This window comes from Chionomys nivalis, chromosome 2, assembly GCF_950005125.1.
Source record: "Chionomys nivalis chromosome 2, mChiNiv1.1, whole genome shotgun sequence".
Lineage (NCBI taxonomy): Eukaryota > Metazoa > Chordata > Mammalia > Rodentia > Cricetidae > Chionomys > Chionomys nivalis.
The window spans coordinates 29408924-29429541 of NC_080087.1; the positions used below are offsets into that span (position 1 = coordinate 29408924).

At 42.0% G+C, this 20618-nt stretch overlaps 2 protein-coding genes across 8 annotated transcripts in view; one reads left to right on the plus strand and one right to left on the minus strand.

Annotated features, from left to right (window-relative positions):
• Positions 1-3846, plus strand: part of Reps1 (RALBP1 associated Eps domain containing 1) — a 72279-nt gene extending 68433 nt beyond the window's left edge. For all 6 annotated transcript variants that reach the window (XM_057761470.1, XM_057761471.1, XM_057761472.1 and 3 more), the window contains 4 exons: positions 680-775; positions 1098-1246; positions 2325-2430; positions 3570-3846. In XM_057761470.1, the coding sequence (XP_057617453.1) occupies positions 680-775; positions 1098-1246; positions 2325-2430; positions 3570-3638 (420 nt within the window). In that variant the 3' untranslated portion in view covers positions 3639-3846. The remainder of the gene's footprint in view (positions 1-679; positions 776-1097; positions 1247-2324; positions 2431-3569) is intronic.
• A 135-nt stretch (positions 3847-3981) lies between these two features.
• Ect2l (epithelial cell transforming 2 like) overlaps positions 3982-20618 on the minus strand; it is a 64593-nt gene continuing 47956 nt past the window's right edge. The window contains exons 14-21 of one of the 2 annotated variants that reach the window (XM_057761469.1): positions 19852-19925; positions 18586-18733; positions 17375-17448; positions 17122-17278; positions 16254-16319; positions 14171-14259; positions 8602-8774; positions 3982-6977 (exon numbers count right to left, since the gene is read on the minus strand). In XM_057761469.1, the coding sequence (XP_057617452.1) occupies positions 6853-6977; positions 8602-8774; positions 14171-14259; positions 16254-16319; positions 17122-17278; positions 17375-17448; positions 18586-18733; positions 19852-19925 (906 nt within the window). In that variant the 3' untranslated portion in view covers positions 3982-6852. Of the gene's footprint in view, positions 6978-8601; positions 8775-14170; positions 14260-16253; positions 16320-17121; positions 17279-17374; positions 17449-18585; positions 18734-19710; positions 19926-20618 lie in introns of both variants that reach the window. The other variant, XM_057761468.1, reaches the window with a different exon arrangement.

The following is a 20618-nucleotide window of genomic DNA, read 5'->3' on the forward strand; positions in this document are numbered from 1 at the left end:
TTTATATACTGTTCTAGGAGACTGTAGTTTTAGTGGTCAGGAATCTGTGGTATTGTTTGTTTGAATCTCAGATCTCAATCATTGAAACGGAAGGAGAAAAGTAGTACTGACGTCTCCATTCTGATTGCTCCAACTGTTGCACCTCTGACAGATGGAACAACCCATGATAATTTGACTGGCATAATCTGAAGATTTCATGGGTCTAAACCACAGGGAAGCTCTTATTGGCAGCCCCTTTAGCTCAGCTGGCTCATTAGGGGAATGGACTGTGCCGCAGAAGGTGGTGGTGGACATGGGGGCAGAGGTAGATGTGCCCAAGAGACTGTTGTTCATTTGCTTGGATCTCTCTCTCTCTCTCTCTCTCTCTCTCTCTCTCTCTCTCTCTCTCTCTCTCTCACACACACACACACACACACACACACGCGCGCGCGCGCGCTCCAGTCCCAAGAAACTCGCCTCTCAGCAGCCAGCATGGTCAGTTCCATGACATCTCTGCTCCCAGGTCTTGATTTCCAGCTTCAGTGCTAGGGAAAGTCATCTGGCAGTGTTTTCTCAGTGTGGTTCATCCTACCTCAGATTTTCTGTCAGTATGAACAGTTCCCAACATCTTACTTTGTTAAATATTCTGTGCTTTGCTATGTGTAATTATGTAGTAATGAGATACTATATCCATCTCTAGGCTGAAAAAGCTTCTGACCCCGCAGGCTCTCTTCGGGTTGCCCAAACAGATGGTAAAATTGAAGAAAAGACAGCTGCTAGTGTTCCTGCCAATGTGGTATGAAAAGTCTTTCTATAATTTGGACGGTTTTGTGTGCATGAGGGGACTACCAAGATGCCTGTGGGAATAAAGTGAGCTGAGCCTGGTGTGGTTGCTTTGCAAGAGGCAAGAGGGTCATGAGCTTCAGCCTCAACTGCATTGTGATAAGCACACGTTCCTGTTTCCCCTTAACTGTTGCCACAGATACATAAATTACATTAAAATGAGACAAGTAACCTCCTTTTTTAACAGCAAGTGGCTTTAAAAAGGCAATTGGTGTTAGCAAAATGCTAATTAAGTCTGAATGTCACTAAGAATGCTCATTTCTCTTGTATTTTAGAGCAAAGGCACAACACCTCTGGCTCCACCACCTAAGCCTGTTCGGAGAAGATTAAAGTCAGAAGATGAGTTGCGGCCAGATGTGGATGAGCACACACAGAAGACAGGTGTCTTAGCTGCTGTCCTCGCCCCACAGCCTTCCGTTCCCAGGTAATCCAAGCTATTCCTCAGTATATTCAGTGACCAACAACAAAGCACAATGGAAACACTAGACAGAAAGAAACATCTGTTCTTTGGTTATGCAGAAACTCTCACAGCACTTTCTGGGGCCGGTGGAATGGCTGTGGGTAAAAGTGCTTTGCACCTGGCAACCTGAGTTCAAACCCAGGACGCACATGGTGAAAGGAGAGAACCAACTTCTACCAGTTGTTCTCTGACCTGCCCACATGTGCCATGCATGAAAAGGTCAGAGGACAACTCCTAGGAGTTGGATCTTCTTCTATGCTGGTTCCATGGAACAGACCAGAGTCATCATGCCTATGTGGCATGTGCCCTTCCCACCTGGGCCATCTTTCTGGCCCAGCTTTTATGTTTCTAAGAAAAGAGAAAGAAACAAAGACACACAGCAGCAACAGTATGGCCCACAAAGACAGAAAAATTCATTGCCTGGCTATTTATATAAAGAGTCTATAAGTACTTGGTCCAGGCTGTTTCACTCCATGAATTCAACAGAATAACTATAATAACTAAAGTGATAGCTATGGTCTTGGGCTTCTGTAACTTACATATTCTCGTTATCATTGGAACAGCAAGTGAAGATCCTTCTTCTCTGTTTAGAAGTCAGTGGCTGTAAACAGAAGTTTCTGTCCCACCAGACTCCATAGCCATTCAGTCCCAAATAAACACACAGAGGCTTATATTAATTATAAACTGTTTGACATATTGCTCAGGCTTATTATTAACTAGCTCTTAAAACTTAAATTATTAACCCATAATTCTTATCTATGTTTAGCTATGTAGCTTGGTACCTTTTCTCAGTAAAGCATTCTCATCTTGCTTCCTCTGTGTCTGGCTGACAACTACATCTCTGCCTCTCCTCTTCCCAGAATTCTCCTAGTCTGATCACCATGCCTAAACTTCTGCCTGACTACTGACCAATCAGTGCTTTATTAAACTAATCAAGTGACAAATTTTACAGTGTACAAGAGCATTATCCCATAGATAGTAGGAGTAAAGGATTAAAGACAGGAAAGAAATGAAGAGTGTCTTTGTCCCTGTGTCTTCTCAGATCTGTGGGGAAAGATAAAAAGGCTATCCAGGCATCAATTAGACGCAATAAGGAAACCAACACCGTTCTGGCCAGATTGAATAGTGAATTGCAGCAGCAATTAAAGGTAATGTCATGTCTGAATCTTAGCTTTCGTGAATGTAACACATCGCAGTTTTGGGGAATTGGAACTGATCCAATAACAAGATGTCAGTCTGTGAAACTTTCCCAGAATAGAAGTGTGTAAACTGTTGATTTTTAATACTAAAAGGAATTTCTTAACACAGTTCTGGTGCACATTGTCTTATCCTGCATATGCAAGACATCATTAGTCCTATTGTTAACTTTCATGAAGAAACTTCAAGAAGAAAAGTGGACTTCAGTACCTCCGAGAGTACATACATGGCTCTATGTTCCATGTAATATGTATGCAACTGCTCTATTACCAGTTTATTCTTTGATCAGAGACAACTCAGATTCAGTAATAGGAATTTAAACCAGTCTAATGAAGACAGAGTGGGAAACTGTAAACCATCTTGTGTGTGAAAAAAAGAAGGGGCTGGAGAGATGATGGCTCAGCGGTTAAGAACTCTGTTCTTCCAGAGGACCTGAGTTCAATTCCCAGCAACCACGTGGCAGCTTACAACTGTCTGAAAATCCAGTTCCAGGGGATCTGACTCCTTCATACTAATTCACATAAAATAAAGTTAAATAAATCATAAAAAATTATATATACAAAAAAGATGAACCTTAAAGTACTATTTTATGGGCCAGTGAGGTGGCTTAGCAAGTGAAAGCTGCCAGCCTGCTCACCTGTGTTCCACAGAAGCTGTTCTCCAGCCTGAACACACGCTGTGGCATATGTGCTCACACGCACACTATTAATAATAAGTTTTAAGATTCTGAATGAAAAGTCTTTGTGGGATCAAATACCATCATCAGAGGAAAGAATTCATGTTAACAAATTCATATACAGTTAAGGCTTTATTCAGAATTTGTGTAATAATACCCATTTGCTACAATCACTGGCTTTTCTAACAATTAACCTAAAAGCATTTTATTACCTGGTTCTGTCACCGGAAATGGCTTTGAATTGGTAGGCTTGTGTTTTCCTATTATGAATGTACAAATTGCCTTTCAAGGTGAACTAGTTTCAAAATAGGAATCGCTATCTTTCTCTTGACAAATACAGTTGTTAGAATGAAGCGAGGTAGCGTTGGATTTCTTTCTACTTTCAACATGACTTGGACTTTGCGTCTTTTTCAGGATGTTCTGGAGGAGAGAATTTCCCTGGAAGTTCAACTGGAACAACTTCGACCGTTCTCTCACCTATAAGCCAATTGCCGTTAACTGTGAACATGCCTATTTGGAAGCAGTTTTGGGTTCAGAGCCTATTTGGAAACCCAAACATTCAGCTCACTGCTTAATTGAACATTAAATTTTATGATTCTGTTTTGCCCTATATGTTCACCATTGTATTTAAGTATCTTTTATTTTTTAATTTCAACAATAAAAGGGTTAGGAGGACTTTTTCTGGAGGATACATTGTGTTTGTTGGCGTGCCTCACCCTTCCTGTGCCATAACATTGCATAGCAGTGATACTGGCCTTCATCATCCATGGGCAAACCACACCATGATTGGATTTGCAGAAATGGGCTTCTCATCAAGCGCAAACTCAGAAAACTTTGCAAAGGGAAAATGATATCAACCTGTCAACATCTCCCTATATACAGAATTTTATACAGGGTTTGATTCAAGAGCCTGGTGTGTTTCTCAGAAGCTACTTCCTTTTCCTTCCTCACATGCCAACTCAGTGTCAGGGTTCATGTTTTTCTTGACCAATTTCACCCATGACTTAACTATTTGTGTTTATGTAAGGGTGTAATTCAACAGGAGTGGTGTAAGCTTACGAACTATGAAGACAGGTCTTTCTTCATTGTTCCCTGGAGGTGAAGGGAAAGGCTGAAAGCATTACATAAGGAGTGGGAAAGCCATTTCAGAACATTACTGCTCTTTGCAGAACTGAGGTGCTAACTACTGGCAATTTTACAGGGTCAGGGTCCTACACTTGAGCTAGTGAGTGCTTATCTTGCAAGGAAGTTTAACTCACAGAACCCAGTTTGTGAATTTTTGAAGCCAGGCATGGTGGGACACTTGTAGTCTCAGGCCAGTGAGAGACCCAGTCTTTTAAAAACAAATATGGAAGGCACCTGAAGAGTACCACCCAGGACTGTCCTCTGACATTGCGTACAGGCACACACAAAAGCTTCACAGACAACAGTTTCAAGTAATGTTTGTAAACTTCAGAGGGTATTCACATGAGAACTGGTTAGTATAATAGGGAAATACAATATTTAAATTCTATATATTTTAGCCAGAATTTAAACTTCTGAGAATTAGAAATTATAGTTTTAGTAAAATATATTTAAGTACCTGAGTTCACAATCATATACTGTACAATGAGTTTAATTACCATAATACATTATGAAACAAAGTAGCAAAAGTTTTTTACATTTTTCTTTATTGCTTATTTATTTTTAAGACAGGGTTTCTATCCCTAGCTGTCCTGGAACTCTGTAAACTAAGCTGGCCTCAAACTCATAGAGATCTTCCTGCCTCAGCCTCCAAAGTGTTAGAATTAAAGTCATGCATCAGTCACTATGCCTGGCTACTTCTAGTTTTTGAGATTGTGGTATAATTCTATCATTTTCTCCTTTCCTCCTTCTAAACTTCCCCCTGAACCCCTCCTTGCTATCTTTAAATTCTTGGCCTCGTCTTTCATTGTTATGTATGTGTATGTATACACATGTGTATATACAATCATATTTCTAAATGCAGTCTTCTCAGTCTGTGTTATTTGTATGCATATTTTCAGGGATGACCAGTTGCTGCTGGATACCCAATTGTTGTCTTCCCTGGGGAAGACTGTTTCTCCCTCTCCCAGCACCCCACGGTTGTCTATAGTTCTTGTGTAGGGTTGGGGCCTGATGATCTTTCACCCATCCACATTGGCACTTCTATTGTAGTCATCCTTGTTCAGCTCCTGGTTAGGCAGTTTTGTTGGTGAGACTTATGGGTATAGCTTGTGACATTACTGGGAGACACATTCACTTAGCAAACTCCCCGATCCTCTGGCTCTTAAAACCCCTGCTCTGCAACCCCTGCCTTCCACAATGTTCTCTCAGCCTTAGGTTCTGGGGATGTTTTGTAGATGAATCCATTGGGACTGGGTTCTATAAATCTGCTATTTGATTGGTTGTGGTTTTCTACAGTGATTCCAGTTGTTGCAAAGAAAGGTTTCCTTATTGAGAGATGATCACACTTGTCTGTGACTAGAAGGGCAAATATTTAGAATATAGCTAGGGATTATGCGGGTTTAGTAAAGTGGTAGTTGTAGATTGTCCTCCAGGATCCATGACGTCACTAGCCCTGATTAGGCTTCCGGTATTGGCCATGGTTTCCTTCTTCTTAAGGTGGTCTTAAGTACAATTAGAGAGCTGTTGGTACTGCCCAGGTACACATGCCAAAGCTGCACTCTTAGGGTCATCATGCCATGCTGGTCATAATATCTCATAGACATCATAGCTAGGGAGACTCCTGGTTGCTTCCCTCCTTTGGAAGCTTATTTGGCACCTTCTGGGTACTTGGAAAGCTAGTCCTTAGGGAGGAGGCCTTCGGACCCATTCCAGTGCAGGAGTCTCTGGGCCCTGAGCCTGGAATGCAACAATCTCCGTTTTTACAGGTTATTTTAATTTTGTGTGTGTGTGTGTTGCCTGCAAGTATCTCTATGCACTGTCCATACCTGGCACCCGTGGAGGCCAAAGAGATGATCAGTTTCCCTAGAACTGGAGTGAGAGCTTATAGTCTGACGTGGGCTCCAGTGAGACGGAGCTCTAGTCCCATTCACTAATTTTCGGTATTTAAGAATTGGATTCTCCTACCGCTGCATTTCTGATAGTATTATTTTTAAAAAATTTAGGGTTATTTGGAAGATCTAAGAATTTGGTCTTAAAAAGTAAAAATTACAGAAAACAAAACCCACTAACCGTTCTGGTACTTTGAAATGGCATATTCTAATGCTTTTAAAAGGAGTTCATTCACATTCGACAAGTGCTTTAGAAGGCTGCCAATTATATTTCTCAAACATACCCTTAAAAATCATTAATTGCTTCATGAAAAGTTGATGTTGATTTGTGAATCACAAACAAGTTCAAGTATTGTTCTAGAATGCTCATGAAAGAAACATTGTTCATTCTGATTTTTCATTACTCGCTTTTAAAATCTACATAGGTCAAATTGTTTTAAATAGCCCCCGTGAGCAGTAGCTACCAAAAGATGTAGTTCAAAATCTTAGACATGTTCTTCTTACACATTCCACAAAACCTAATCACACATCCCAGGAGTTGGAAGAAACCTCACAGGCAGCCCTAGCTCTGTCATCTCCCCACATCCATGACTGCTCCCTGTGTGCTTCTTACTAGATGTTCTGAAGCAGGAAACCTGGTATATGACTTTCCAAAGACCCTCTTGTCTGTTTTGAGTCTGGTTTTACTTCATACTGCTTCTGATTGCCGTTTGGAGTGCAGACAACCAGAGGAACTTGTCATCTGCCACCTCAGTAGCACAGATCCAGTCACACATTGGACCTTGAAGGATGAACGCATTCTTGACATCTGTGAAAACATTTGAGGTATATTACTTTTTTTCATCTATTGAAAGTATACCACTTACTGATTGTGACTGTATAGTCACATAATTGTCACCATTGTCTGATTCAGGAACATCATTTTTTTTTCCTGCTTAGTTTATTTCACTTAAACATAATATCCTCCATGTTCATCAGGGAGCTCACGAATGGCAAAGTTTTCTTCATGGCCAAGCAGTATTGCACTGAAGCTATGCTAATGTTTAATATTCACAGGCAAAAATCAAAATGTTTCCAGTTCATCTGGCCAGTGGTGGCACACGCCTTTAATTTCAGCACTCAGGAGGCAAAGGTAGGCAGATCTCTGCGAGCTCGAGGCCAGCGTAGTCTACAGAGTAAGTTCCAGGACAACCAAGGCTGTTACATAGAGAAACCCTGTCTCGAAAAAATACAACACAAAACAAAACAATTAACTTTAAGTTCAAGACTTGACTATCTAATCTTAAAATTTCTTAAAGCCTACAATCAAGGATTCCAGGTAAACATAAATATAGTTTAGAAGATTATCTTCTAAACAGAATTGCAACATTATCAAAAATTCTGTCTTTATAATTGTTGTCAGTTATTTTAAAGGCCAGATGATAATGAGAAGCCTTTTAATCCCTTGTTTCAATGCCTCTAGAAAGAACTGGGATCAGTAAAAAATATTTACTGGTGGCTGTAGAGAGGCTAGACCTGGAGTCGCCTTGGTATGAACGACACAGCCAACTGCTATCTTAGCTGAGTGCCCGTGCCCTGGTGTAAGCACAGCTGACAACTGCAGCCGGCAGGAGCTGAAGAAAAGGAGCATTTCCAATACTAACCATGCTCAGTGGTTAAAGGTGGAGTGAGACTCGTGAGTCAAGAACTTAAACAAGGCCTTGGTTCCTGCTTTAAGTTGCGGTCCTGTCTACACGCGGGGCAAGTATTGCAGTGAGAAATGTTACCTTCCAGTTACCTGTCCTAACAGAAATGCAGACTAGAGACGGATCCTGTGCAGCTTGAGAAACAGGCGTTACAGCATGGAACATTAACAATAAGCACAACTGGGTTGTATTCTTTTATGACATGCTATTTCTATTGGAGTTTGTGAACCAATGTTTATTTACTAAGTACACTTTGCAAATGCTGGCTTTTTTTAGAGGAACTAGCTAAATGCCAATTAAAGGAAGAAAAGGACAGTCAAGTCTGGAATAGCTACTTACTTCAAACAGAATAGGAAAAATGATAGAGGGCTGGGGCTGTAGCTCAAGTGAAGCACGAAGTTCTGGAGTCTATCTCCAGGACTGCTAGTAATAGGTAGATGATAGGTGGGTGGGTGGGTGGGTGGATGGATACCTGAAATAGTGGCTCAAGCCTGTAGCATCTTCACAGAACCCCTCAGGATGATAATGGCGCTTACCCACCTCTGTGACTGAAAGTTGCTTTTCTGTAATTTGGGGTTTGTGTCTGGTAATGGCGACTTTTGTTTCTTCAGAGGAAAGTTAATGAAATCTTAATATTGGTAATTATTTACAAGTTGACAAATTGCCCCAACCTTTCCCTTACTTGGATATTTGTATAGTTAATGAGTTTGGTATGAGATAGCTTTTCTCATGAAAGAAAATACATACATTTGGAATCTGGAATGTCTTCTATGAACATCCTGGGAAGGACCACTGACGCAATGAACTGGTAGGTTGTTTTGGACGTCCTTTCAAATGGAGTATGAGATGTGGCCCGACTGGTAACAAGCAGTGCATCATTGAAGAGGAAGAGGCTGAGGTCTCGGGTCTGTTCATAGAGCCTGTTAGAGTGGAGAGCTCACAGGTTTGCACCTTGCTCAACGATTAACCATCTTTAAATTGATACTCCTATGATTAAGACCTTATTCCACTACAGACCTTTTGTGTAATTCATGGACTCCTTGGTAAAGTGACCCTGCATGACTAGACATAATATAGACCACCACATTACCTGATAGTTATTTGATCCCATCCATTAGTCAAGTATTTCATAATGTGCAAAACATGAACAGTGAGGGCTGGAAAGATGGCTCGGGTTAAGAGCCCCTGTTGCTGTTGCAGAGGACAGGGGTTCACAGCCATTGTAACTCCAATTCTAGGGCACCCAATGCCACCTTCTGACCTCCCTGGGCACCGAGCACACACACATGGTGCACACAATGCAGGCACAAATAAAAGAGTAAATCCAACTTTTTTAAATGAACATCGAATGTTCCTCCTTTCCTCCTTTATTAGGTGAATTCTATCATGACTATTTTTATAACTTTTGTCAGCTGTGGCGTTCTGTGCTGAATGTATTTGGGTGACCTGAGAACCATATGAGTTTGCTTTGTTTCAGTTCACGTGACACTCAGGCGAGGACTATCGGAGAGTGGTGTGACTGCAGGCATCTCTAAGTAGAAACTTGGGGAGAACCATTGAACTGGCAGTTGGAAATGAATTGCTTATTCCGTTTGGAGAGAAACTGGAAGGGAGGCAGCTCAGTAGCTTTACCCATATGGGAAGTAAAATGTAAATTGTTCTTTGTTTTCATTGACATTGCTAAAAATGGTTAGCCATAGGCAAAGAGCAAAATTCGGTGTGCTTCGGACCTCATCTGTGACCCTCTGATTTTTGCTTTGGAGCCAGATTGCTTGATGGTTCTCTTCATATAATCAAATTCTTTACATGAGCTGTTATATCTGTGAGAGTTTGCAGTGAGAAGTGATTTGTCAAAGAGTTTTATATTGTGTACAAAACTTAACGAAGTTCATAATAATTCACTTCATAATGACTGATGTTATATATGTGCTGACCTGAGTTAATATGACCAGGATTTTGTCATAATGGACTTTTTGCCTTCAGGGGCCTATGCATTTCTGGCAAGCCCCTGGCGACTCTGGTTCCACAGTTCCAGCCTGGCTTTGAGAAATAAGACACCTGAGTCATTTTAGTTACAACTGTGCCTAAGAACTGGACCAAAGGCTGCCATCAGAGTTAGGAAATCCAGGTGGAGAACACTAAGTTCATTTCAGATGCTTGGGTGTGCAGTAAATAGAATCACAGTGGTCATCAGCCGCTAGAGTCAGCTCTTGCATCTAAACATTTCCTTCTTCCTTTGGTTATGATTTATACTGCTGTGAATGGGTGGCTTCATATTTACTTATATTTCGAGGGGGGAAACAGTTTTAGATCAAGTTGGTGAGTTTCTCTCAGAATGATGGGGCAGCAGTAGAAAGAAAGGGAAGAGAAAGACAGAAAGGACGAATGATAACCACATGCAGGCAAAGGCTGCTTTCACTCGGTAAAGAATTGTACTGTGTTTCCCAGGGGATGGGGAAAGGTTTTGCCATGTAACTGATAAGAAAAATTATTTTTCTATATTTAAGTTTTAGAAAAAAAGTTCAAAATTTTTACATTTTAAAATGTTAAAAAAAATAGCTTTATAATTGGAAGCACTACAGAGTGCTATGAAGAAATAAATGTCATCAATGTTGGTGCTTGCTTCAGAAGTAAATGTTTGGCTTTCCCCTTTCGAATGAACCGCGAGAATTCTTGTGTAACTGGTGAGGCTTTGGCAAAGGAGGAAGCTGCACGTTAATTCAGTGTGGCGACTCAAGGACAGTGGAGGAAAAGACAAATCGCAAGGAACTTTTTCTACACGTGTGTCTGTTTGGCACCTGCACACACTTGGCAGAGCTGTTTCCTAAATTCAACCCCTGGTGCTCTCTAACAAGTCCCTTGACAAAGTCACCACAAACTGTCAGGTCTTCTAAATGAGCAAATCAGGTAATTTCACCTCTAATGCTGACATGATGGAGCGGCCAGAATTTCAGACTATGGTTGATAGCACTCAGGAGCCCACGAGGCTCTCACACGGAGCTGAGAAGACTCTCCTTGAGTCTCCTTGGGGCCATTCTGAAATGCGACCTCAAGGTTCTTAACAAGGTCCTTAGAGGTTCTTTTAGCAGCCTGGGGAAGGGGGAATTCTTACTCACTCCAAGCCCACAGCTTCCCTATCACTTAGGGGAGCCCACCTGTAATCCCGGTCCTTGGGAGAGCTAAGGCAGGAGGATATCCACAAATTGGAGGTCAGCCCAGGCCACACAGAGGGCTACAGAATGTGTCCCTCCTCTCACATCTTTCTACCACATCAGTAGGACAACTATCTAATTACAATAGATAAAAATACAAAACTCAGACTCTGTTGAAGGGGTCCTGGGGCAGTTAAGAGCACTTACTATTACAAAGAATCTGAATTTGGTTCCCAGCACCCACTTGTAGCCTCCATAACTCCTGGTCATCTGACACCCTCCTCTGGCTTCCATGGACACCAAGCTCACAGTGGTACACATGCATACACAGGCAAAACAGTCAGAATACTTTTAGGAGTCCTTAAGGCTGGACCTGGTGACAAACACAGATGTGAGTAACTTGGCAGTCTTTCACTATGACAGAGTAAGCACAACCTAAGTAGGGGGCATAAACCTCACACCAAAAATGCCTGTTTTCTTTGGCAGGGGGCTGGTTTTTGGTTTTATTTTTCTAAATTTCAATAAGATTTGAGCCATTTCTTCACTCTGCAAAAGGCAGAGTGAAGAGGGCAGTCATCAGAACCAGACTGGCAGAGATTTTGAAACATTCAAATTGGGAATTTAACCATGGTTAATATGCTAAGAAATCTAATAGGAAAAAAAAAATAGAAAACCAGGTAATAGAATACTTGAAACCATTTCCATTTTACAAAGGAAATGGTAAAGGTAAGATCAGCTGTCACAGAGAACCCCATTGGTGGCTTCTGAGGAGACTGCAGCTGAGTTAGGTGCTGGAAGATGTGTGAGGAGAAATGTCAGTTGCACTGAGAAACAGGAGCAGACTGAGGTGGAGAGAAAGACTACATGTAGGGACAATTGACAAAACAAAACATGCATGTAGATTATGAAGAGAGAAAAGAACAGGAGAAATACTCAAATTTGCTTAGAGGATGCAGAGAGGTCACAGCGGATGTCTGCTGTTCTTCCAGAGGACCTGAGTTCAATTCACAGTACCCACATCATGGTTCTTTGCTGCCTGTGATTCCAGTTACAGCAGATCCAACACCCTCTCCAACCTCCGTACACCCAAACTCATGCTTATACCCCACACAGATACATACAAACCACAGTTCCAGAAAGCTCCAGAAACAGAATATAGCTCTACACATAGGCATAATGCCCACTCTATTAGAAACTTGAAAACGGGCTGGGGAGATGGTTCAGTGGTTAAGAGCACTGACTGTTCTTCCAGAGGACCCAGGTTCAATTCCTAGCACCCACACGGCAGCTCACAACTGTTTGTAACTCCAGTTTCAGAGGACCCGACACACAATGGCATATGTACATAAAATAGAAATAAATAAAAAGACTCAAAGACAAACTTGACTACAAAGAACAAAAATCTAGAGGAACAAGGATAAGAACTGCATTTGTCTTCTCTTTGAAACTGACCAAACCAAAAGAAAAAGGTGTGAAAATAGAGAAAGAAAGAAAACTTCAGCAACCTAAAATTCCATAGCCAGCAATTTTTTCCTTCAAACATAATGGACGATTTCTCAAACCAAAAATAAGGGAACACGTTGCCTGTAGTTTACATGAAAAAATGAAGGCCGTTCAAGAAACAGTCTATGTAGATGAGTAACCCAGCCTGGTTCAGCTACCACGCCTCCACCATGCCAGCTTCTTTAACCAGCTGCTTCCTACTACTGAAGCTTTTACCCATTGCTACCAACCAACAGTGCAACAAAAAAGAAGAATGCCAAGTCGGTGAGGCAAAAGACACCTGTGGTGATTGATTTTTCTTTTTTTGCGTACATTATCTTGTTTGGGGGAGGGATGTGCCACAGAGCATGTGGGGATGTCGAGGAAAACTTGCTGAGTGACGTGGGAGGGTCTTCTGTCTATGTGTTACTTTCATTGGTTAATAAAGAAACTGCCTTGGCCCTTTGATAGGACAGCAGCTTAGATAGGCAGAGTAGACAGAACAGAATGCTGAGAGAAAGAAGCAGATTCGGGCAGATGCCATAGCTCTCCTCTCTGAGATGGACGCAGGTTAAGATCTTTCCCGGTAAGCCACCACCTCGTGGTGCTACACAGATTACTAAATATGGGTTAAAACAAGATGTGAGAATTATCCAATAAGAGGCTGAAACTAATGGGCCAGGCAGTGTTTAAATGAATACAATTTTTGTGTTATTATTTCGGGTGTAAAGCTAACCATGCAGGAGCCGGGCGGGATGAAAAGCAGGCCTGCTTGCCTCATCACTACAGCTGAGGTCAGTTCTGGGGCTCAATCTCAGGTCTCCCCATGGCCTTTGATTTTTATTCAGGATATACCAGGTGGGGGTGGAGGTGAAAAGAGTGACCCATCTGCCCGACTGCCCTGGCACATCTAGATGTTTGCTGAATAATCACAGAAATAAAAGAGCCTCCTTTCCACTTTGTTGCTATGTGTTGCTCGATACTGAAAACACTGACCATTGTTTTAAAGCAGTGATCAGGAAACTATAGTCTATCACCTGTTTTGTAAATAAAATTTTATTGGCACATAGCCACAACTGTTTATGAATAGCATACTGTTGTGTTGTCTAGATGTTTCTGTACTGCAGCAGAAAAGGTCATTGCCATAGACCTCATTGGCCAGCAAATTCTAAATATTTACTCCTCGGACTTCATGGAAAAACTTGTCCATTCTTGTTCTAAAAGAGCAACAGGAAGACTAATTTATGGACTTTGGCATCTTTCCAATTGTTCCTATGCACTCTGAGCGTTATGCAAATATAGTAAAGTCATTCTAGGTGTTAGCTTGAACAGCTAACTGAAGATAATAAATGATTCTCCTGCTTTTCAGCAGGATATTGGTGTGAGCTCCCACAATACTTGAATCTGAACTCATTAGGAAACTGACCGACCTTGAGAAGGTCGACTGTGAAGTCATAGTCTTGGCAAACACTGTGTTCTTATTCTACCAAGGAGCCAGCTGAAATGCGAACAAGATGATAGTGTCCACACCACTGACAGGCACATGCGTGTGGTTTTGATTCCGTGCAAAGGTTCTCTTGACTGCACACAAAGTCAAGCCTGTACTGAATGCCAGGGGTGAGCAATGAGCAAGACAGTCACTGCTTTGCAGGCATTCATAGCCTTGGCTAACAGCTGCTCACCTTAAAGGGAAATCCATTTTCTCATCATAGCAGTGAAGTTGAACTACATCTTGGATCCTAATCAGGTATCTGTTTGCTTCTGATAGAGTCTATAAAATAAAGAGCAGGATGTATAATTATTCAAAATCCCACTGGTGCAGAACTGTTCTACACCCCAGTCTATCTTTTCTTGTGGTGAGACACAGAATAATAGAAATGGGTTAATTTAAGGTGTAAGAGTTAGTTAATAGAAAGCCTGGGCTAATTGGCTAAGCAGTGTTGTAATTAAAATAGTTTCTGTGGGGGACTGGAAAGGTGGCTCAGAGGTTAAGAGCACTGTCTGCTCTTCCAGAGGTCCTGAGTTCAATTCCCAGTCATCACATTATGGCTCACAACCATCTTTAATGAGACCTAGTGCCCTCTTCTGGTGTGCAGGCATACATGCAGGCAGAACACTGTGTACATGATAGATAAGTAAATAAATACTATATATATATATATTATTTATATAGTTTCTGTGTTATTATTTAGGTCTGGGTGGTTGGGGAAGTGAACAAGCAGCCTTCATCTACACAGATGTTGACTAGAACTTAGTGTGGTTGTAGAAAAGTCTGTCTTCTCTTACTTTACAAACACAAGCCTCATTTAGCAAACTAAAGTGACAATTAAAACTATTTCAGTTTGTCAGTTTTTTAAAGCTATTGATATATTAAAGCTATTGATATATCTATATCTATAGATATATATGTATACTTTTCCTAATGTTAAAAAACAAAAATTAGAGAGGAGGTAAAAGGAACTGTCAAGTAAAAAGAGGCAAATGAATTAATTAGTAAGATTAAGAAGTAGGCCCATGCATTGCTCTTGCCATGGGGCACAGGCCTTCTCAGTGTGCACAGAAATCCAAAGATGAAGTTCTGAGAGTTCTAAGAATCATCCTTTTGCAGTCCAATCAACCACACTTCTTTCTTTACAAAGATATGAAGATAAAAATTAGAACAAAACTACTCTGTCCTGCTTCTCTAATTTGACCGCGTAAAAGTATCTCCAATTAGTTAATACTTTCATCCATCATTTATACCAAGCTCCTGCTGAACATTAGACACCAGAAAACAAGTCAAAGCTCACACACGGTGGGGCTCCCAGTCTGTGAGTAGGTGAATACAGGGACACATCATAGGGCTGACCATGGGGCTATGGAACACCAAGGAAAGAGCTTCCAGCCTGAGACCAAGGGACTTAGATCATGAGATCATGATTACAATGAGTTCATGATTGATCTCATTTAAAAGGGGGTGTGTGTGCCCCCACAAAGGACAACAGTTGTCCTGCTCTATTGTTCTGCCTTGTTGCCTTTAGACAACATCTCAGTAAATCTGGAGCTGAGGTGGCTCCAGCAATGGTCTCCCCCTCAGAGCAGTGAAGTTAGAGGTGTCTGCGTGTGTCCTGCCTGGCTTTTTATGCAAATCCTGGAGATTTGAAGTCTTCATGCCTGTAGAGCAAGAGCTCTTGCCCGCTGAGGCATCTCCACAGCCCCCAACCTAGTTTTTAAAGGACTAATAGCACTTAACCAATGACGTAGGAAAGAATGGCAATATCAGAGAAGAAAGTGTATCTTCAAAGAGCAATAGCAAGAAGCTACATTCTTAAAGAATGGAGCGTAGGTATGTATGGTAGGCATTCGGGTAATAGGGGAGTCAGGAGATAAAGGTGAACATACAGGTTTACAAAGTGACAGGTGGCCAACAGAGGGGTTCCAATGTGGGGTGTTCAGTGTACCAAATCTCACATCAAGGATTTTTATCAGTCAGGCAGAGATCGTGTAGAACTCATGACCATGTTCAATGCACAGGGGGTCATGGTCAGAGTACTACGAAACAAGGAGCTGTAGTACAACCTTGCAGACCCCAACCATGGACAGGGCACAACTCACATACGCATTTTCTAATGCACATAAAATGGATATGTTACACGGAAGCCTGCAGTACTTGGCAGTAACAGCAGCATATCACAAAATTTAGCTGCCTCAGGATCTGTCTCTTTTTGCCAGTGACAAGATTATACTCATGAGTGTGAGATGCAGCAAACACATCGGCATACGTACGGGGCAGTCTGAGATGATGGTCTGTACGTGGGTCAGCTGCTCTCTCATTTTGATGTTTGTCTTTATCTAGAATACAAGGTTATATTAGGCAAACAAAGGGCATGACATTTTTATTACTATTTTGTGACACCTGGCAAAGGGCTTGGTACTTTAATAAAAATACCAATTTTCTGGACCCAGTGTTTTAATAACAAAGGCAAGTAAAAAAGGCTCTTCAGAAAAAAAATCATTGTAGGGTGTGATGTACCAACACAGTATATAGGGAATAATGAGTGCTAGGGTTACCGAGTCACTAAAGTGGCTTGAGATCTTAAAAACAAACAACTTTGGAAGCCAAAGATTTTACATTTTGGCTTTTCTCTTCTTTTGGTTATCTACACAAATCTAAATTTTACATACTTTCCTACTAGAAAAGGTGGCGCTGGGACCTGGGTGACAGGGTGATTGGCTAGTATTCACAGAACCCCGGGTTGGAGTCCAAGCCCTATATTACCTAGGAGTATTGGGGAATGCCTTCTGTCCTAGCACTCGAGAAATGAGGGAGACAGGAGGATTGGAAGTTCAGGGTGCTCCTTGGCTACATAGCAAGTCCAAGCTAATCTGGAACACATAAGACCCTGTCTAAAACCAAGTGTGCAGGGGCACTGTGGCCGTACAGTTTTCCAAAAATGTTGTCTCACATTGTTCGGATTGGAATAGATGACTTTCATGTCCAAAGGTGTGAAACAGGACTATGGGTTCATCTTTAAAGGGATGAAAGGTTGATGTAAAGACACCCACAGAAAACAGGGCCTCTCAGGGTCCTTAAATGAGACTCCCACAAAAACACTGAAACATTTGTACCCACACATGCGTATCAGCAACCCACCTGATCTATGTAGCCTTTATAGTTTTTGATTTGATCAATTGCAGTAGTCAGATCCCCACGGTCTATATGTCCTGCAGGAGTATGGAGTCTCAGAGCATAGAGAAGGTGTATATATTCTTCAAATCTCTGGGATGGGTACAGAAGCAGCTCTGGCAGGCTGGACAGGACATACGGTAGGGTACCCTGGTTGCTACTTGGAGGTCACAGAGGGCATGTCCTTGAGTGCCCAGCTGTGCTCTCCCTGCAAACTCACCTGAGCATTTTAGTAGCAATTGTATTATCATGCCTCTTCAAGAAAGCTCTGAATGCTGGTGTCATTTCTCTGCACTAAAAGGTGAGAATTACATTGTCATATCTTTGCTCAGTCAGATAGTTCTAAAATCTTGTGTTCTACCAGCAATATCAAAGCAAGAAGGCGGCAGCTAGGTATCAATAGTACTATGTGTGTGTTCTAACACATGAACTCTAGTATTGTAATTATGTCACACGCCTATTCATATCTATTCATTTAATCAATAGAAATAGTGACAGATTTATAGTAAGGTAGGACTGGATTAGAACTTGAATAAATTGAGTAGGTGACCTTGTCAAGTTATCTGACTTTCTCATCTGTAAATAGATAGAAGACCCAGGTCATAGTGAGGGGAGAGAATCCCACCAATAAAGGGCCTGCCGTGCAATAAATCCTATTTAATTTCTTTAAGAGTTTGGCTATCACTGATATTCACCTTTAATGCTGTTGTCAGTCCTATTTTCCAGAGTGGTATTACAAAAGCATTCCACTACACTTAATGTCCATTTCGAATGTACTCATTTGATCACACTGGTACACCCATGAAATTCTGTCCTCCTATTCGGTATATACATGTCTAAAAGACGTCAATATAGCTAATGTGTGAGTTCAAGATTCGCTGGTTTCAAGCCCCAAGAATGTTTTAGAAGTAAGGCCATTCATACTTGCAAACAACTAAAGGTCTTAAAAGACTGATGGTGCTGAAATAATAGTAGCTACCATAGCTAAATGTAGTCAGCATCTGTATGCCCTCACTCTGCTCATGAAGTAGGTACCAGTATTTGCCATGGCTGTAAAAGTTTTGCCACCAGTTTGTTTCTGATGACACTCTTTGCTCTAATTCTTGTCCTTGGGTCAAAAGTCATGGTCAAGGTATTCATTGAGTCGACCTTGTGTGTCCCTGTCCCTGCCATTGAGTAGCAGAGCATTCTGAGCTCACAATCCTGCTCCAGCTTTATTGTTTAATGTCCGGTCACTGAGCTACTAAGTGGCTGGGCTACATGAAAATTTGGTGGTTGGTTCCTGAGCACTGATGTGTACTCATTACTGTGTTGGCCTCCATGTTAAGGTCCCTGTCATCAAGAAGCTTGAAGTACATGGGAGGAGACCTGAGAGGGAGTAGCTGAGAAGCACCCTTTCCTATTTATCTCAGTGTTAGCACAACCACTTACCTTCTCGATGGTTTTCAGAACAACAGGATAGTTGTTGAAGAAATTGGTGTATGTGTTCAGCTGCCTTCCAAATTTTATGAATATTTCTCCCACACAGCGGGCTGGGCTCCATTCCTGTAGTCTGTCTCTTAGGTTAGCTAGAAATTCTCTACAACATGAGAAGGTTGTATATTGACATAGAAACCTGTGAGAAGCTCCAAACGTAAGCAACAAATTCATTGCTATAGGCTTTTCTGCCTAGTGTTTTGAGGTGAAACTCGATCTTGACCAGCTGAGTACTTTACCACAAAAAAAATCTGGATTTGACAGCATGGGGAAGCTGGGCAGTAAGGGAAGAGGTTGGCTTCCCAGAAGCCCATCTTAACATTAATTTCCTGTCAGAATCCAGCTTCCCACAAGAGAACCACTTCTGAAAGTTCTACCCTCAAAGAGTCAGAGCTATGGACATTCTCACAGTTCGCTGAGGAGAGTGGTACCTTCAAAAACTTCAAGGCCTTGGCCTTTAACTTTAACTTGCATACAGCCATAGCTTGCATATAGCCCACATACTCTACAGATCCAAGGTGACCCTTCTCAGCCATTCAGGCCATGAAAGCTGAGGAGAGGAGGTTTCATTAGCCTTGTCACTAGGTTGGGCCCAGAGAGGTGTGGGACTCTTCTCCAGGTTTGTAGAGATTGACTAAGACCAGAACGTGGCTCACTTCACCCTACTACATGAAGAAACCTTTGTTCTTCTCAATCTCTTGATACATACAAGTAGCCCGCCATGAAAAAACAGAGTTTCCTAGTCCTATTGAGTCCTTTTGTTCCTGTCCTGTTATTCAGTTAGACATTGCTGACTCATTCCCGTGGACTTCTGTGTGAGCAGTCTATTGGCTACAGAATGCCTAGGCATTGAATTCTTTTCCTTGCACATGTTGTGACCTGGACCTGGGGTAGCCCTAGAAGCCATTACTGCTGGCTGTACCTGTCAGGTAACATGCAAAGGAGACTCTCTGTTCTTCCAGGTAATGGAATCCCCAAGAAGATAGAGAATGGCTGGGCCACAGTGGGACTTTTGAGACAAAGTGTGCTCTTCCCACCATCTGGGGAGTACATGTTAATGAATCTATCTTTAGGGTTTACCTGTTGAGATTTAAGATGCGTAGAACATCAGAGAAAATGATGTGTATATTGGCAGCACTCAGAATGGCTCTGTTGGAGGCGAGCGCTGCCCTCAGGGGCCTGGCGTATACTTCCTTCACGATTCCCAGCATCTGCACGTACCGTCTCTCGCTCTGCACAAGTTCCTTCACAACTCCGGTTCGTTTCTCTGCTGAGTCCATCTGGAGCTTTCTCTCCTGCAGAAAACATCAGGAATTCAGAGAAATGTGCTAACCATGCGGGCGGCCAGGTGCCAGGAACTTAGCCCGCCGCTCGTATTGCAACAGAGTGGCGCCCAACGTGATTAACTAATGCCACGTAAAACCTGAGAAGACTTAAGAAGGGAGAGAGAGAGTTTAACGCAGCTTTTTACTGTTTGTGGGTTGCGTGCCGCTAAGAAATTTTCTTGACTCAGCAGCAGGAAAAAACTGTCTGTTTTAAAATGCTGGCTTTCTGGGCTGTGCCGCCATCGCCATCTCTGTCTGGCTCCTGCGGGAGACAGAGTCTTTGAATGGATCATTTGGAGTAAAGTGCTATGGCTTGCTTGATGGCAATGTGGACTGCTGTGTGCCTGGAACAGTGAGTGGCTCAGGGGCACCAAAAGGCTCTGAGGCAGGAGCGGCTGAGCTCCACCTTGCTGAACTGTGCTGGTCTCAGGCAGGAACTACTGTAATTACCATAATAACAGCGCAGTTAAGGTTTAGACTGGGCAGGACACAGGCGGTACCATATTACTTGTTGTACATGGTGCAACTTAAGTTTTTAAGAAGTGCTTAACATTTTAAGAAATGCTCCTGGATAGTAAAATATTACAGATTCACAATAAAACAGATTCAGACATAAAGGACCACAGTGTTGGATGAGCGTACATAGGCTTGAGAGAGAGAGAG